We start from the raw sequence: 18,121 nt of genomic DNA on the forward strand, positions 1-18,121 counted from the left end.
TATGGTCTTAAACAAAAGTGATTCTCAAGTTCTGTTCCCATCCTACACACAGAACGTGAGACTCTTGTCAAAGTTGTCCATGACAGCACTGATTAGGAGACAGGGGCTGGAAGCTAGAGGAGTACTCTAGGACATCTTATCTCCTATCACCATCATGTCCTTAGTAGATGAGAAGTCATTGTTTCACAGTATTTGAAGAGAATTCAAAAGACATTTTGTAAGAATAATATACTCTGGTCAACCTAAAATTTAGAGAAGTCACTCAACAGAAAGTACTGAAATTTCATTAACTTCTACTCTACAAGGCCCCTAAAGTTTGAATGTCAGTTGCAATATCTCTACAATTTTCTCCAAGTTTGGTACAGACTGAAAAAGTCATTACTTAGGCTCTCCATTTAAGCTTTCAGTCAACTATAATATGTTGACATTTTTACTACTAACCAATTGGAAAATTTTTAACTCCTTCCAAAGTTACAACCATTTTTATGTGAAGTATATGAAAATCACTCTTAGATTCAGTTTCCTCTTGCCCTATACCAAACCAAACCAAATCAAACAGAATGAGGAATAATTAGCATGACACCTGAAAATCTTTCTGTGGCAAGAAAAATAAGTACTTATAATATTTGTTTGCTGTTGATTATCCAAGGTTCAAACGATTGCCCATTAGGTTCTCAATCTTCCAAATTAAAAATGTCAAAGTCACCTAATATTTTATCAGTCTTTAATTTCAAAAGTAAACTTTAAGCTCCAGTTGTTTCCAATAAAAGACTATGCACCAGGGGTGCCTGGGTGGTGCAGTCAGCTAAGCATCTAACTCTTGGTTTCAACTCAGGTCTTGACTGAGTCCAGTGGTTGGCTCTGCACTCAGTGTGGAATCTGCTTAAGATTCTCTCTCTCCCTCTGCCCCTCCCATTCATGCTCTCTCTCTCTCAAATAAATAAACACATCTTTAAAAAAAAATCTACAACACTAGAGAAGAGCAGTCTTAGTAAAGAAAACATTTTAATGAAGGAATATGCACTTAAAAGTCACACATATACATCTAAATATACAAAACTTTATAAATAAATGTATTTCTAAATGCATATAAATATACCTACATCCAACAAATTAAAATGATAGAAAACTTTTATTCATAATGTACTACTTACACTGCTCATAAGTTACCAGTCAATATTTAATATACCACAACATGCCTCCTTAAAAATTATGATGTAGATAGGATCAACCAAGATTTCATAAAGACCAAAAGCAAGCTATTTAAGTACAGAGAAGTAAAAAGGAATTGCATATGATTCCGTTCTATTCTTGCAAATTACATTTAACTCAGTATAACAAATCTGTCATTAATACATACTTGAAAACCAACAGCATACTATATGAAAAGGAAGTCCTTAAAATAATTTTTTACTGCTTGAAGTCCTGAGATGTTTTACCTTATATTTTCCCTGATCACAGCCACACAAAGTACTTTCCATGGTATAGCTTCTTTGTACCCCGATCTCCCTCCAAACTACAACACGTGCTGTAGATTCTTTAGATTTTTCTACTACAAAGCTACAGCTGCTCATGCAAAATGCTGGGGCAATATGGCTCAGTATCTTAGGCAAAGTCTGCAAAGGTAAGAATGACATAAGATTTCATGAAGTTTTTTTTAAATAATATTGTTTTTGTAATTTTTAAAATTTTTCACAAAAGCACAGTGATTAGAGCAGGGCTATGTGGATCTTCTTGCTTTATCCTCAGCTTTTCCAAGCATCCAAATCATTCTTTACTAATTTAGAATGTTCTGCTTTCCTGGACGAACAATAATTAGTTAGAAAACAGAATAAAGGATCACATTCATAGCAGCAACCAATAAATGAACAAAAACTATGTTAAAAAATGTTTTAAAACTATAGGAAAAAAAAACCCCAACTTTAGTCATGAAAGATGGTCTACTAATTAAGGGATTTCACATTATAAATGTCAATGACCTCTAAATTAATCAACAAAGCTAAGACAATCACAATCAAAATGCCCACAACCTTTTCAACTTCAAATTATTCTCAGGTTCTCTTGGAGTGTGTAAGTATGGGGGCAGAGCCAGGGCAACTCTGAAAGAAGAGGGTTTGACTAGAGACATGATCCAACAGATATTAACCTAATTACATATGTAAGGGAAGTAAAATTGTGATAGTGTGTGGGAGTAGATACCTCTCCAGAAAGAACGAGAATTCTGAATTAGAACCAAAGGCAGATGCTAAAATTAGAATCATTAGTGGAGAGAAGACTGATCACTCCCTAACTGCTGGCACCACTGGAGAGCCACTGGGATAAACAAGCTGAAGCCACTCCTTCAGTAGTTCAAGTCTAGCTGGATCGTAAATTTAAACATACAATTAGTAAAATTGCAAATTGAAGTTAAAAACAGTAAACATGGGGCTTTAAAAAAAAAAAATCTTGGGATAAGAAGTCTTTCTAAGGCTCAAAACTCAAAAGTCATTTAAAAAAAAAAAAATCAGTTGGGCACCTGGGTGGCTCAGTGGGTTGAGCCTCTGCCTTCAGCTCAGGTCATGATCTCAGGGTCCTGGGATCAAGCCCCACATCGGGCTCTCTGATCAGCAGGGAGCCTGCTTCGCCCCTCTCTGCCTGCCTCTCTGCCTACTTGTGACCTATTAAATAAATAAAATATTTTTTAAAAAAATCAATAAACATGATGCAAGTTTCAAGTTACCACATACACACAAAAAATGTTTTAGTGTATTTGTGATTATATATAGAGTTGTTAGCTTAAAAACAATAATGATTAGATGACCAGAATAAAAATAAGCTAAGAATATAAGAAAAGGCCTATAAAAGAGAGGGAGAGGTCATAATTGGCCAAACATATGAAAAGATACTCAACCTCATTTATAATTACAAAGATGCAAATTAAAACCCTCAGTTTTTCCCTGGCAGAGACGACCACATGCTGTAGTAAGGGTATGGAAACAGCACTGTCAGCTGTTGTACGGAGCAGTATCAACGTACACAACCTTTCTGTAGGACAATCTGGCCATACCATTCAAATAGCCACTAACAGGTTGGACTACTAAGTAAACAAATTTTGGTACGTCTGTACAGTGATAAAAATGCAAAGCAATGCACACTGGCCGTGATATGGGAATTAGAAGAGAACTTCATGGGCTATACGTACATACATTTAAGAATAAATGTTCTTAGAGGCAATCTCCCAACACACATGGTAGAAATGATTTGTGACTGAGAGATAACTTTTTTCACTTACTACTTTTGTTTCTGGAGTGTTCCCATTTTTTTTCTTTTTATATAACCCTAATAATTTTATTTATTTGGGAAAGGGGAAGAAGAAAGCAGACACCAAAAAGAAAATGTGAATTTGAATTTCTGAGCATGGCAGTGGTACGCTACTAAAACTCTTTTGGGAAAATAACCTGGGGTGCTTTTTTTGAGCACAAATACAGTAAGGAAAGCCACTGTGCCCAAACAGAGAGGACCCAGGGCGTGAAGCAGTTGGATCTCCTTAAGTCCTGGGCATGCCTCAAAACATACCCAGACGCGTAGAAACATGGTATGTAACAGATGGCTTTATAAATTGGCAGAGGAAGGATGTACTGTTTAATAAATGGGGCTGAGACAACTGGCTACATATGGGAAAACTAAAATTAGATCCCCAACCCTCACACAAAAATAAATTCCCAATAGATTAAGAATCTAAATATGAAAAGCAAAAATTTTAGAATGCTTAACTTGAAAAAATCTGAAACAAACAAACAAAAAAAAACGGCAAAATGGCAACACTTGCTGAATCGGAGTAGTTCGTGTTTGTTAAATTATTTTCTATAGTGCTATGCATGTTCGAACTCCAAAACTCCACACACATCTGTAATAATTACCCTGTATCCTCCATCTTCCACAACATCGCAGGAAGCTGCATTATCACTGGTATGCCATACAGTCTCTTTGATGCTGCAGCCATACATAAATACATTCTTCTTTCGGGAATGGCCATGATAATCACAATAAACCTGGAAAATATGATATATTTTAAAAGTTAAAAAGTTTCAAATTCATATACTGCCAAATAAAGCTAATGTATACCAAGACAATAAATGGGTCTGTTTCTTTGTTTTTATGTTGTAACTGAACCACCATTTAACAAGTACAACTAATAAAAGTAGCAATACTGTGTTCTGGAAAGGGTCTGCGATTAATTTCAGAATGGCTAAATCCTTTCCAGGACCTGTATTTTAAGTCACAAGTTCCACTCTTTCTTATGTATCTACTATTTACGATTTAAAAAACAATAAAGTCAATTATAGTTCAAATCTACAACAGCAATCATCACTGATCCAGGGTTGTTAAAACATTTATCTAATTTGAAAGAACATGAAAATGCTCTCATGAAAAACACTATTTAAAAAGGGGTATGGTTTCAATTTAATTTTTAAGAGCATCATTTTTAAAATGAAGAAGAGGCTTGCATGTCACTGCTGCTCCTTCTCTACAGATTTCCTATCTTTCCCAAAGGAAGATTACCTCATTTAAACCATAATACAACGGAAACATTCTGCGGAAAACAGAAGCAGCATATAGCGTCTAAATGTTTGGAAGTCTACCACTGTGCCTACGCCACCTTTCATATATAAACTGGAGACCTACCTCCTTCAGAGTTGACTAAAGAACTCAGAAATAAGCTTCTTCCAGTTTGAGAATTTGGAAGATACATCCTGTTACCTCAGTATTGTTTAAACAATGAAGTTAAATACCTAAAACTTACCACCAGGAGTTACCAATATTCATAAATAAAAAAAGAGCTCATGCAAACTATAAAACTTAAACCTGATGAAATAAGCATATGGAAACACTGTATTAATTTGGTATCATAATACACTGATACTATGTAATTGATAACAAGTAATTGATAATAGAAATTAAAACTTAACTTTTATAACCATGAAATGCTGAGTAGTTAATTAACAAAAGCATCTCTGTGACTAGACAAATACTTACCAGTGGCAAATGCTTCACAGCAGCCAGGTATTGTAGCAGCCCCTTAGCATGATAAATTGTAGGATGTAAATCTGGATTTGGACTTTGCCACTGTCTATTCAGATCCTCTCCACTTAAAGAACAGCGATGACTACACATATGTAAACACAACCACAAACATCAGTACTGATAAACTCCTACCTATGTTTAATTTGATGATGCTAGTAACTATTAACTATTTCCAGTAAATACATTAGTCATTAAATAAACACTTAAGTATTTGCTTTGTGTAATATCTTGTTTTACATGCATTTAACCTGTTAAGTTTTCAGATACTTAGGCTAACACTGTCAACCTATTTTTTTTTTAAAGATTTTATTTATTTATTTGACAGAAATGACAAGTAGACAGAGAGGCAGGCAGAGAGAGAGAGGAGCAAGCAGGCTCCCTGCCAGAGCAGAGAGCCCAATGCGGGACTCGATCCCAGGACCCTGAGATCATGACCTGAGCCGAAGGCAGCAGCTTAAGCCACTGAGCCACCCAGGCGCCCCAATCAACCTATTTTTAAAAAAAAACTTGGGGAAACTAAGAGGCGCCTGGGTGGCTCAGTCTGTTGAGCCTCCTCTGACTCTTCATTACAGCTCAGGTCAAGATCTCAGCTCAAGATCTCAGTTGTTAAGATCAAGCTTAGTATAGGGCTCTGTGCTCAGCCAGAAGCCTGCTTGAGAGTCTCTCTCCCTCTCGCTTCTGCCCCCCCCACCATGAGTGGACATGTATTCGCTCTTTCTTTCAGATAGATAAATAAGCAAATAAATAAATTCTTAAAAAAGGAAAAAATTAATTCCCATTTTATTCCAGGCTCTCTAAAATTTATTTTTCATTCTGGCTATGTAATAATCACTTGTTACATACTAATATCCTGTACTTAAACTGTATTAGTTACTATGTAAAAGTGCTATCTGGGGGGCGGCCAAGCAGCCCAGTTGCTTAAGCATCTGACATTTGATCTTAGCGTTGGTGTTGATATCAGGGTTGTGAGTTCTACCCCACACTGGTCCCCATGTTGGGCTCCAGACAGGTCATGGAGCCTACTTTTTAAAAAAGTAAAGAAAAGGAAAAGAGAAAGTGCTATCTGAGTTGGGACCTCCTAAAAAGGAGAAGTATATGAAAAGTTTACATTATTGAAAAATTCAAATATATTTTCATTTAATTGCAGGTATTAAGTATTGCAACTGAGCAAAAATTTAAGCAAACTATCAGAAGGTGATAACAGAAATATAAACGGAATTCTAACTAGCCAATATGTTTCTAAATTAAAACCAGTCATAAAAATCTCATTTTAATTCCATAAGATACTACCTAAAAGGACATTATTCTAGCTTTGTCATTCAAAAATCCCCTAAAATATGAGAACTACCCATGCTATCTTTATTAAATAAATAAAATATGGCATCTTCAGCTCTGCAGATGATCGTAACATCAAGACCAAATTCCCATCTTTCAGAAACAGAGACCTTTCCTAATTCCCACAAAAAATAAATTGCACTAACTGTTGAGCCATCTCAACTTAAAAAGAAGCTATCTTCAGGAGGGAGACAAACCATAAGAGATTCTTAATCTCACAAAACAGACTGAGGGTTGCTAGAGGAATGGGGCGGGTAGAGAGAGGGTGGCTGGGTTATGGACATTGGGACGGGTATGTGCTATGGTGAATGCTGTGAATTGTGTAAGCTTGATGATTCACAGACCTGTACCCCTGGGGCAAATAATACATTATATGCTAATAAAAATAACAAAACAAAAACAAAGAAGAAGATATCTTCTAGTATTTCCAGTCTAAAAAATTATTTCTGTCAAAACTATACCTCTTCCTACCAGGAAGAAGCCAGTAGATAGAGCCAAACCATATCAGTGGAAAGAGATCCCAGAAGATTCTAAATCTTAGAACAAGCCAAGATCATACCACTGACAAACAAAAAGGAATATAAGAGGATATGTTAAATATCTTTCTCATATCCTGACACTGATTTTTCTAAAACAATTCAAGCAAGACATACATTTCATAAAATCATACTCTTGTGGGATAAATACAGAATTTCTCAAAATATGATACTGCTACATAAAATGTATTTTCCTTTAAACATTTATCTTAGATGAATTCCCCACCAACAATTTCTTTGTTCTAGAAAAACCTCTCAATTTGTTTTCCAAATTAACCTGGATTCTAGTATTTTGAACAGCCACATTGTCAATAGCATGTCTCTAATGTTTGCTTCACTTACTTTCCATTGATGACGCCATCTGGATTTAGCATAGGGACAATTTTAAAAATATAGGATTCTCGTAGGCTCTGGGCAGTAGGGTTATTACTCATGAGGTACTCCAGTGTTCCCTTCATTACCCAACTTGCATTAGTTTCTCCAGGATGTACCCGAGCAGATAAAAAAACATAAGGGCGGTTTCCTAAAGTACACATAAAAATCTCAAGTTAAAATGAACAGCTACTAAGAATTTGTATGCTGTCTGACTTTGGGATTTAGAAATATTTCCATTCAATTGTAAATTCTCATACACATTCATAGCAACAATTTCCTGTGCACCTACTATATAGAAGAGTGGCACAAGGCCCTCCAGAGAAAACAGATAAAACCCATATAAGCCATGTGCTAAAGGAGTTCATAGTGTAAACATAACACAACAAATACTATTGAGTTGCCTATTTATTTCCCAATAATTAATCTGACATCTAAAACTAGTTCTTTTATATAATCTCGCTTTTTATAAAGAACAAGTTATTGGGGAAGCTTTAAATATAAATTTATTTTTCATAAAGTCATGGGGGGGGAGGGAAAATGTCATTTTACCCATTTTATAGTTGTTATAAGCACAGATAAAATAAGGTATATCTGCTCAGAGATTTACAAAGAAAATTTTTTCAATTTTTCACTATACATTTAGATATATAGGTCTACAATATAACCATTCAGTCCACCCACTCATAACCTTCTTATCAAAATTAGAGCAGTTTTCTTATTCTTTCTATTACAGCTGTGCATCTGAGACAATTTTAAAAAATATAAATGGCCGGAAAAAACAAGTAGCTATTCAGTGCTGGCATCAAAGCATTTGATAGGTTACCAGTGGTTTTACTTATAATAAAATTATTTTATTAGTTTAATAAATAAACTACTAAACTTAATAAAATTAGTTTATTGTAAATTTTTAAATTTAAAATGTTTAAATTTTAAACATTTAAAATGTAAATTTTTAAATGTTTTAAGAGTTCATGTAAACTCTTCAAACATTTTGTTGTATTATACTTTGGATAGTATTTCTAAGGATAAGAACTACAGAATATTCATATTGAGAGAGACCTTAGAGATAATCTCACACAACTCCACCATTTTTGAAATGAGGAAAATGTGGCCTAGAAGTAGGCCAAAAGCCAGGCAGTAATAGGACCAAGACTAGAACCCAAGACTTCTGATGCCTATTCCTAGTACTGCTGCCCTTACAAAATATATACGAAGAAAAGAAAAATAAGAATAACTGGTATTTTGAGTGAAGAAGACAGACTTACTGAATTGACAGATATGTTCATAATAATTAGACTCTGGCATTGCTGTTATAGTCACCAAGGGACAGGTGTTTCCAGACAGGGTTTCACATAACACATCTTTTCGAAAATAGATTTGCTGAGGATTGTGTGCTGATTCCAATTTTTGAAGATGCATCTTGATAAAAATTTAAAAGCAAAGCATACAATCATTTAAAAACTCCCTAGGATAAACAGAAACAAACGTATCCAGAGCTCCACACAACAAAAGTGAATCAGACTCCTAATTCCTTCTCTGAAACCCTCCTGGAGCCAGATGTAGTTCAAACCTCAGTTATTTGAGGCAGGTGAGAAAGGATGATAGATACAGTACATATACCGTTAATTCTGCAATACCCCAGTGCCAGCAGGCTGCAATAAGCACATTATTATTTCTGCAGCAAAACATACGTGGAGTCACTCGAAGTGGAATCAATATTCTAAATAAGCTCACATCAATTCAGGCCAGGCTTTGCTGCCAAATAGGCTAGGAGAAAGCTTTTGGTTTTAAAGCTTTCTGAACTTTGAAATTATAAAAGTGACTACAGACCTGCAGAATGAATGTAGCAGAAATTTTTTAACAACTTTTCCTGATTTCAAGATTAATTGTAAAATGTATAGAAGACACAGAAAGTACAAAGAAAAAAATTTTCAACACCCATAACTGCATCACCTAGATTACTAGTAACAAATGCCAATATAACCTGCTTTTATCACTTAATAATTTGTACACACACAAACATTCATAATCATGAACTCTATTATCATAGCACTCAACATGTGAATTATGTGTCTTTTGAAAACACAAATTTTAATGGTTTTAGTATATGGTTATATCACACATAAATTGTTCAATCCCTTATTTAAGAAACTTAGTTGGTTTCCAAACTATTGCCTACGTTTGTTCACATAATCACGATTTACTATGTGGTCACTATTTCTGTGCAGGAAACTGTGCCTGGCATTGGGGATGTAACAGGGAACAACTAGACCCTACCTTCAGGAAAATACAGGGTGCCATGAAAGCCTGTGATCAGGGGCAGGAAGCCTAGTGGAATCTGGACAGTGAGGAAAGGTCTCCTAAAAGAAGTCACATTCAAACTGAGATCCAAAGAATGAGTGAAGAGGGGAAAGGGGAGTGCTGCAAGCAGAAGGAAGGTACGTGGGAAGACCAGGACAAAAGAAAGAGGAATAAAGACCAGGACAAAAGAAAGAGGAATACACATCCTGGAAAGATGACCAGGAAAGCTGAGAAACAGAATTAACACAGACTGAAGGGCCTCGCAGGCCATTCTCTCACAAGGCACAGCATATATATGTACGGCTGGTAACTGATACAGAAATAAGTGACATGTGGGTAACCTTAACAAAAAATGAACAGGAAAATATTTTACTGTGAATTAATACCACAAATATTAACTTAGCTGGAGGATAAACTTTGAAGAGTGAGTTATTTTAAAGTCCATTTAAAGATAAATATTGGTATATAAATAGTTCAAACAATACGTGGATATGGCAAAAATTATGAAAAACAGTAGAGAAATGATGACATGAAGATCTTATGGGATTAGATCTTCCCACCAAGGAGCCCTCCTGCTCTAATGTGAGTGAAAAACTAATGAAGAGGAGAGGGGATAGAAGTGAATTCTAGAACACCAGTGAGAAGTGGCCGAGTGGAGAGGAGAGGCAGCAGTAATGCCTGCAAAGCTCATGGCAGTGCCATTGGAAAAAAGGAGGGGGATTCAAAATACATTAAAAAGGTAACGTCAATAAAGAACAACAATATATAACCCTGTGAATAATAACATTATATAGTCTGATGTTATGTTATTTGGCACAGAAAGATAAATGGTAATATCTTTATTGTAAATTGTAACCGTTATTAAAATGTCAGCCCATTGAATGTTCTCAGCCTTTCTATCTCTTCTGTTGGGCAGAGTATGTTTTTCTTTCCTTTTCCCCTCATAATTTGGAAGCTTATTTCTAAATCACAGTGTTCCAGTGTCTTTCTGAGTAAACTGATCATATCCCTATGATCCTTGATCATTAGGACAGACATTCTGTATTGAGAAAAAAAAATCTACCTCAGTAATTGCTCAAATTCATTTTTCAGTTTTGTTTTACAATGCAAACACTCAAATATCTCAAAAGAACCCAAAAAACCCAACATTTATATCCTAAATTCTAAAGAACCTGGATCTAGAACTCCATATCAAACCACTAAAAGAAATGAATTCCCTACAGAAAAACTTACACATTTTTCTATTGTTAGATTTTCTATGAGATTTAATGCCTCTCATTAAAAAAAGTGGAAATCTCACCTAGTTAAAATGTGTAAATCATGGAAAGCTATAGATTTCTACACAAAGATGGAGAGTAAACATTTTTCAAATTTTTTAAGTATTTTTACTAAATAAAAATGAAGACTACATTTCCATTTTACTCCTTTTAATGTTTTCAACAAGTACTGTATTTTCTAAAATATTCAGCCTTGGATTTTTTTTCTCATCTTATTAAGATATTTCATTAATCCATTTTTTCCCCAATTATCTGACACATGCATATAGCTCAATGACAGCCATAATCCAACTCAATGACTTCTCACCTGTAAAGTCGAATATGTGTATGGATAGTGATAAGCAAAGTAGCAAACATCATCTTTATGTGGAAAATTGACAGTAAACGTAATTGTATAGTAGGATTTTCCCTTTTGCCCACCTGCAGCAACTGAACTTCTTGAGAAGTGATTTCTACAATAGAAAAGCAAAAAACATGTTTATTTCTTCCACGCAAAAGTTCTGATTTTCCTTACTACTTTTTAAACAGAACTTTGGGGGGAAGCCCATACAGTTTATAAAAAGTTTAGCTTAAATATTTTATAAAACTTAGACTTGGTACTAATGAGCAGTTAATTGCTATCAATCGACGTTAGTTTTCAGCTTTGGATTTACTACTAAATGGTGTTGAGACTCTACATATCAATAAAAATCTTAGAACCTAATTCCTCGTTAGCCATTCGCATTACTGGATGTTACCAATTACCACGGGTGACTGTTACCACACTAGATGAAAAGCTAATAATGGCAACGGTTCAAGTGGATGGATCAGAGAGGACAACAACTAAATTCACTGTCAATCTTAAGATCACAAAAAAAGAAATAACCAGACAGGATGTGTTTCCTGATGTGATGCAACAGGAATTCACTGCACCACCTATGAAGTACTCTTGCCAAAACTCAAACCTGAAGTTGATCAAGCTTCTAGATTTAACTACTACTTTACAGGAAATCAGTAAGATAGAAGAATTAATTATCACCACAGGGATGCAACCAACAAAACCCAAAATGTGGAAAATTTTGCATGACAAATGACCCAGTTTCTTCAACAAATAAAGGAGAAAGAATAAGGGGGAAAAAAGGCAATGTACATATTAAAGGAGACTTAAGGGACATAGCAACAAAATCAAGTGCAATGTGCAGCCTTGGTTGGTCGGATTAAAACAAATCAACTATAAAACAACATTTATGAGGGGCACCTGTGTGGCTCAGTCTGTTAAGTGTCTGCCTTTGGCTTGGGTCATGATCAGCTCAGGTCATGATCTCGAGGTCCTGGGATAGAGCCCTTGGGATGCCTGTCAGGCTCCCTGCTGAGCAGGGAGCTCACTTCTGCCTTTCCCCTGCCCTTCCCTGCTCCTGCTCACTCTCTCCTGCTCTCTGTACCTCCCTCTAAAATAAATAAATCTTAAAAAAAAAAAAAAAACTTATGAGACAGCTAGGGAAGTCTGAACCATGACAGGATATTTTATCATATCAAGGAATTTCCTGAGGTGATAATAGCATCATGGTTAAACTGTCTTTAAAAATCTCTAAAAGACAAAGATCTTTGAAGTATTTATCATAAATATGATATCTGGAAATGCTTTTAAAAATTCAGTGTGGTGGTAGGGGTGAAAGTATTCCTAAAACAAAGCCAAACGCGCATTGGTAAATGTTGAAACTGAGTGATGAATAGATGTGGTCTCATTATCCTATTACCTGCTTTTGTAAATGTTTGTAAAAGATTTCCCTAATAAAAAGTTTTTTAAAAGTGCACATTACTTTCTAGACTTTTAAATATTACTGACATTTGATGGCCTGACAGTACTTTGTCTATCAACCTAATTTCTAAAATTTCAAATCATCTTCTATGATTTAAGTCATAAACTGAAGGAAATCCATGACCAACAGTTTATTTACGTGCATGCACATACACATGGGCAAGGTATTTTCAAACTGCTATTGTCTTCATTAATGCAGCCACCATATCTTGAGTACTCAGTGACAAGATGCTATGGGTTGAGGAAAGCACAAAATAAATTCCAGAACTTTTGGCCAACTCTCTTCCCCCATAAGTTTAACATCTAATTGGAGAGTTATTAATAACAACCACATTACAGCTATATGGTAGTCTGTCAGTTATACTGTTTCAGAAACTGGTGGGAGTAGTTTTAGTCTCATTGTGCAGATGAGACCAAGAAGCATTGGAAGACTTGGCTGACAAATGAAAAGTTAAGACACATGCAAAAACAGATTTTAATCCTATCTGGATTTCAGGTTTCAGGAAAGCAACTAGGATACTGCTTGTTACATGGAAAACAGTTAATAAACATCTGTCAAATTGACCTGAATTCCAGTTCCAGGTATGGAAGTAGCCAAAAGAAGAAACAAAAATGAAACTAAACAAACAAAAACCCTTGACGTCACCCTTACACAAAACAGAACCACCACCTGTCATATTATAACTTTTCACTTGACTATATGAAAAAGAAAAGCACTCGCCGACTGATGATTTCAATTTCAATTTTATGAGAAAGAGATAAATTAAGGGTACTTTTATATTAGCCTACCATTAAAAAAATACAAAATGTATTCAGGCACAGATGAATTGCATATCATCTTATATTTCCATCCCTCATTTACGACTTATTTTGCTATTACAAGCAGGGGAAAAACCCTGCTGAAATGAATTCTAAGTAACACTGTCCTCAGAAAGTAATAGCACTTAAGAGCTAGGTTTTTCCAAAGCCATGTCTTAAACCAGTAAGAACATTTAATTTCAGAAGTCTTCTGATTAAAAAAGAAGGAATATTAGAGCTAGTTAAGCACCATATAAAAACCCAAAATCCACTTAACAAAGATGTCAGGATTAAGATTATTAACAGAGAAAAGACCGGGATGTCAAATGCATTCGGTGGAGGAAGTTATCTAGAAACATATTACACATAAAAACAGTAAAAACGGGAGCAAGACATATAATAATGCCAGATTACTTAGACATGAAATTGAAGAATAATCCAATCATTCCAATGAAGCAATAAATGATTTCAAGCACTTATTTCTGACTTGATAAGCAGATGGCCTATTTGAGGTCAAGTTGAACTGCATAGGCTGCTATAATAATGTAATTTTGGAACACATCTCCATGTAAAATATCCTGGAAATTCAAATTAAGTAAATATTTGCATGCAAAAGAGAAAAGAACTGCACTTAATATCATCAGAACAAAAAGGCACTGATAATTACTTCCTAGAATTCCTAATTTCACTTTTATTTAAGTTTTCAGAGTCTTTTTTAAGTTAAAAGAGTTGAGGACACATAGCTATCTAAGTGGTGAAGATAAGATTTGGACTAAGTAGGTCTGTCTGTCTTTAAGACACATTTTATTTCCACGAAATATACCACCTCCATAAATCTCAAATTTTAAAGGACTCTGTTAAAAGTAACAGTACAGCATACCATCATAGTTCAAATAATGCAATGACTCTACTTTCTAACCTTCAAATTGAAAAAGAATGAAGATCCCCTGTGTCACCTGATGTCCTATTATTCTTAGAATACTTACTTATAATAACAAATGTCCGTTCCCACACGAATCCACCACGGTCTTGCGTTTAATGCTTCCTGAACCGAATACATGAGTGGTTGCATACCTTTGACAGAGAAATAGGAATAAAAGGAAAAAAAATCTTTTCAGAGTTTGAGTTAAAAATTAATCACACCATTATAGAAAGCACCAAATGTTCAGCAAAGCTAAAAGAAAATACATTTCAGTTTTTAGTATGTATTAAAACAAAAGGTATTTCTTTAAAATCTCCTCTAAGTCCATCAATGATATGCTTTTAATCCCAGTTTACCTAAAATGGGATTACAACTTTGATGAGTGAGAAGTTATTAAACCTTATTAACTGATCTCTGTATGAGATCAAGTAAAAATAATAAAAATAATAAGTAAAATGTATTCCTTGGAGCAAGTGAGAGTCAAAAAATATACAAAGAAATAGTATATATCCTCTCTGGGCCGGACCTAATTAGCAGAAACCTGGCTAAATGCACCAAGAAGGTCAGAACTGTGGGGAAACATGGGACCGTTATGCTGCCTCCCTCAGGAAAATGGTGAAAAAGACTGAAATAAGCCAGCACACCTAGTACACTTGCTCCTTCTGGGGCAAAACAAGATGAAAAGAGAAGCTGTGAGGATCTGGCATTGTGGCTCCTGAATGAAAACCTCTGGTGATGCCTGGACCTAGAAAACCACTTCTGCTGACACAATCAAGTCTGCCTTCAGACGAGGGACAGAGTTTGAAGACCGGTAGAAGCTCCATCATTTGAAACACTGCTAGCCTATAATACATGGGCTAATTTATGTAAAAAAAACTACTTGGGCTTGTTGTTAAATTTATTAATTAGATCTTTCAATTTGTGGTGCATTAGTTTTGCTTTCTCAAAGGACTTGGAAATTAAAAATCCTTCTAAATTTTATTGACAAAAAAAAGAAATTGTATATAATCACACTTTTAACTCTACACTGAGGTTAAGGAGGAAAATATCACAAAAATGTCAAGATTGTTTTCTTTTTCAAACTTCTCCAAATTATGTGCTTATAGAGAGGAGGAGGTGTAAAGACTATTAACAAAAATAGGATTAAATATATAGTGTATCTTCTTAGGTAGTTATGGAAATATATTCTATATATGAACTTTCATATTATCTTACCCAATTTCATAAAATAATACACTAGACTTCTAAATGGAATTAATAAAATTCCTATGTTAATTTTAGAATTGTTGACAATTTTTTTAAGACCTACTTTGACTTTCTTAGAGACAGAATAATTTTCTTGATTGTCTTGCTACAGAATAATTTTGTTAAATTTACCTCTGAATATTTTTATTAGTCTTTAGTAGTCTTTTGGGTTTTCTCCATATGAAAATCATATAATTTATAATTCAAAGTATTTTACCTCCTCTTTTAGTGTTTGTATCAGTTATTCATTTTCTACTTTTATTGTCTTAGAGAAATGGAACAACCTCAAAAATGATTCCAAATATAGAGGTAAGAAAACAAACAACTCTGTCTTGTTTTTCATTTTAATCAAAATGTTTTGCCATTCAATACAACATCTGCCAACTCTTTTTGCATATCAACTGTACCATTTTTTAATAAAAAGAGCTCAGGCTGAATAATTTCTGTGTGACAGACACTGCTCTTAGCATTTTTACATGTGTTAATTCATTAAATCCTCACAACAACCCTCTGTGGCAGGTGCTATGATTACTCCCATAACTATAGTAGTTTCTTTCATAAAATTATTACACTTAAGTATTTTAATTATTTTATCAAATGCCTCTTCAGCATCCACTAAAAGAATTACACAGCTTGTCTCCTTTAATCTGTTGATGCAGTAAAATGTGTTGATAGGTTTCCTAGTGTGAGCTATCCTTGCATTCCAAGAAAATGCTATTCTTTTACTAGTATATAATAATATTAGCTAAAATCTCATTTAGAGTTTCTGTATCTAAACATTGACCCCTTTAAAAAAAACTACCTTTACCAAGTATCAGTATAAGATTACACTAGCTTCAGAAAAATATACTGAGAATCTATCCATTATTTACTGGAATAAATAAAAGTATAACCTATTTTTTAAAAGATAAATATAATTCAGCTGAATACCATCTAAGGTGACTAAAAAATATGTTTTTTTTTAAGGTTTTATTTATTTATTTGAGAGAGAGACAGCAAGAGCACCAGCAGTTGGAGGAGGAGCAGAGGAAGACAGAGAAGCAGACTCCCCACTGAGCAGGGGAGCGTGATCCCAGATCATGACTTGAGTCGAAGGCAGACACTTAACTGACTGAGCCATCCAGAGACCCCTAAATACATTTTTATTTCCCTTTTCTAAAGTTACAGTATGTTCAGAATCCCTACTTTTTATTAATCAATTCTGGCACGTTTTATTTCTATCATTATTTTCAGCATTTTAAAAAATTCATTCTCTTCTTTTTGGTTTATTTTCCTGTTTTCCTACTGTCTTGAGTACTTATTTCACTTACTTTCTGTCTTTTTTCTTTTCTTTTCTTTCTTTTTTTTCAGATTTTATCCATCTATTCAACAGAGAGAGAGCACAAGCAGGGGGAGCAGGAGAGGGAGAAACAGGCTCCCTGCTGAGCAGGGAGCCCAATGTGGTACTATATCCCAGGACCCCAGGATCAGGTTCTGAGCCAAAGGCAGATGTTTAACCAACTGAGGCACCCAGGCATCCCCTTTTATATTTTTTATATATTTTATATTTTAAATAATACAAGTTATTAAAGGCTTTCAATTTCCCTCCAGCTACCAGTTTAGTTATGTACCATAAGTCTACAAAGTGTCCTCTTTTGAAGTACTCCCAACATTAGAGATGTTCAGTTGAACTCTACCAGAACAGAGATGTTCTGTTATCTACAACATCCAAGACGGCTGCAACCTCTGGCTATTAAGGATGGGAGATGGGCAGAGCACCACTAAAATAACAGAATTTTTTACTTTAAGTTTACTTAAATTTAAATAGCCACATGTGTATGCTGGACAGCATGGTTCCAGTGATCTGAAACACCAATTTTAAATTTTCAGATTTTTTTTTTAGAAGGAACTTTATATTTCCAAGTACCCACTTTGTTGTTGTTGTTGTTTGAAAAAACTAATACTCTGAATCACAATGAAATATGTAAAATATGAGTATTTTAAAATCACCAGTAAGTTGTGCCTTTAACAAAATATATTAAAAGTTTTAAATGTTTCATGAACATAAGGAGGATACCTTCTTGCACTCCTTCTATAAAGCAGAATGTAAAATGTGAAAAACAACAGTACTTATATTCCGATTCTCTAAGTATAGTTACTGCTCACCCACCCCCAAAATAAAGAATTTCCAGGCTCAAGTTCAAATGGATTCTTTCATACACTTCATCAAATACTCCAACTCATGTGACATTTTGTTTCATTCACATTTGTAGCACGACTTTTTTTTACAGTTCTGTTTTATCCTTCTGTGGGAGAAGATACAAAGGACTTTTGTCCTATGTCCCTAACATTTCTCAGTTTCATAATCATATTATAGCATACCATTTCTTGGGACCACTTCAATTTTTTTTTAAGGGTGTGATTCAGGATCCCACTAACTTCCAATTCTAATTTGGATGAGCTGCTTTCTAGAAATGCTGCTCAGCTTTCA

At 34.6% G+C, this 18,121-nt stretch overlaps 1 protein-coding gene across 4 annotated transcripts in view; it reads right to left on the reverse strand.

The window, feature by feature from the left end:
- The window catches only part of AGTPBP1 (ATP/GTP binding carboxypeptidase 1), a 159,665-nt gene that overhangs the window by 23,272 nt on the left and 118,272 nt on the right, over positions 1 to 18,121 (reverse strand). For 3 of the 4 annotated variants that reach the window (XM_045086080.1, XM_045086081.1, XM_045086082.1), the window contains exons 18-24: positions 14,471 to 14,558; positions 11,196 to 11,340; positions 8,576 to 8,729; positions 7,278 to 7,458; positions 5,017 to 5,146; positions 3,900 to 4,031; positions 1,440 to 1,616 (exon numbers count right to left, since the gene is read on the reverse strand). In XM_045086080.1, coding sequence (XP_044942015.1) covers positions 1,440 to 1,616; positions 3,900 to 4,031; positions 5,017 to 5,146; positions 7,278 to 7,458; positions 8,576 to 8,729; positions 11,196 to 11,340; positions 14,471 to 14,558 — 1,007 coding nt within the window. Of the gene's footprint in view, positions 1 to 1,439; positions 1,617 to 3,899; positions 4,032 to 5,016; positions 5,147 to 7,277; positions 7,459 to 8,575; positions 8,730 to 11,195; positions 11,341 to 14,470; positions 14,559 to 18,121 lie in introns of those variants that run through there. The other variant, XM_045086083.1, reaches the window with a different exon arrangement.

Source organism: Mustela putorius, unplaced genomic scaffold (genome assembly GCF_011764305.1).
Source record: "Mustela putorius furo isolate JIRA1106 unplaced genomic scaffold, ASM1176430v1.1 tig00000876_pilon_pilon_pilon, whole genome shotgun sequence".
Taxonomy (NCBI): Eukaryota; Metazoa; Chordata; class Mammalia; order Carnivora; family Mustelidae; genus Mustela; species Mustela putorius.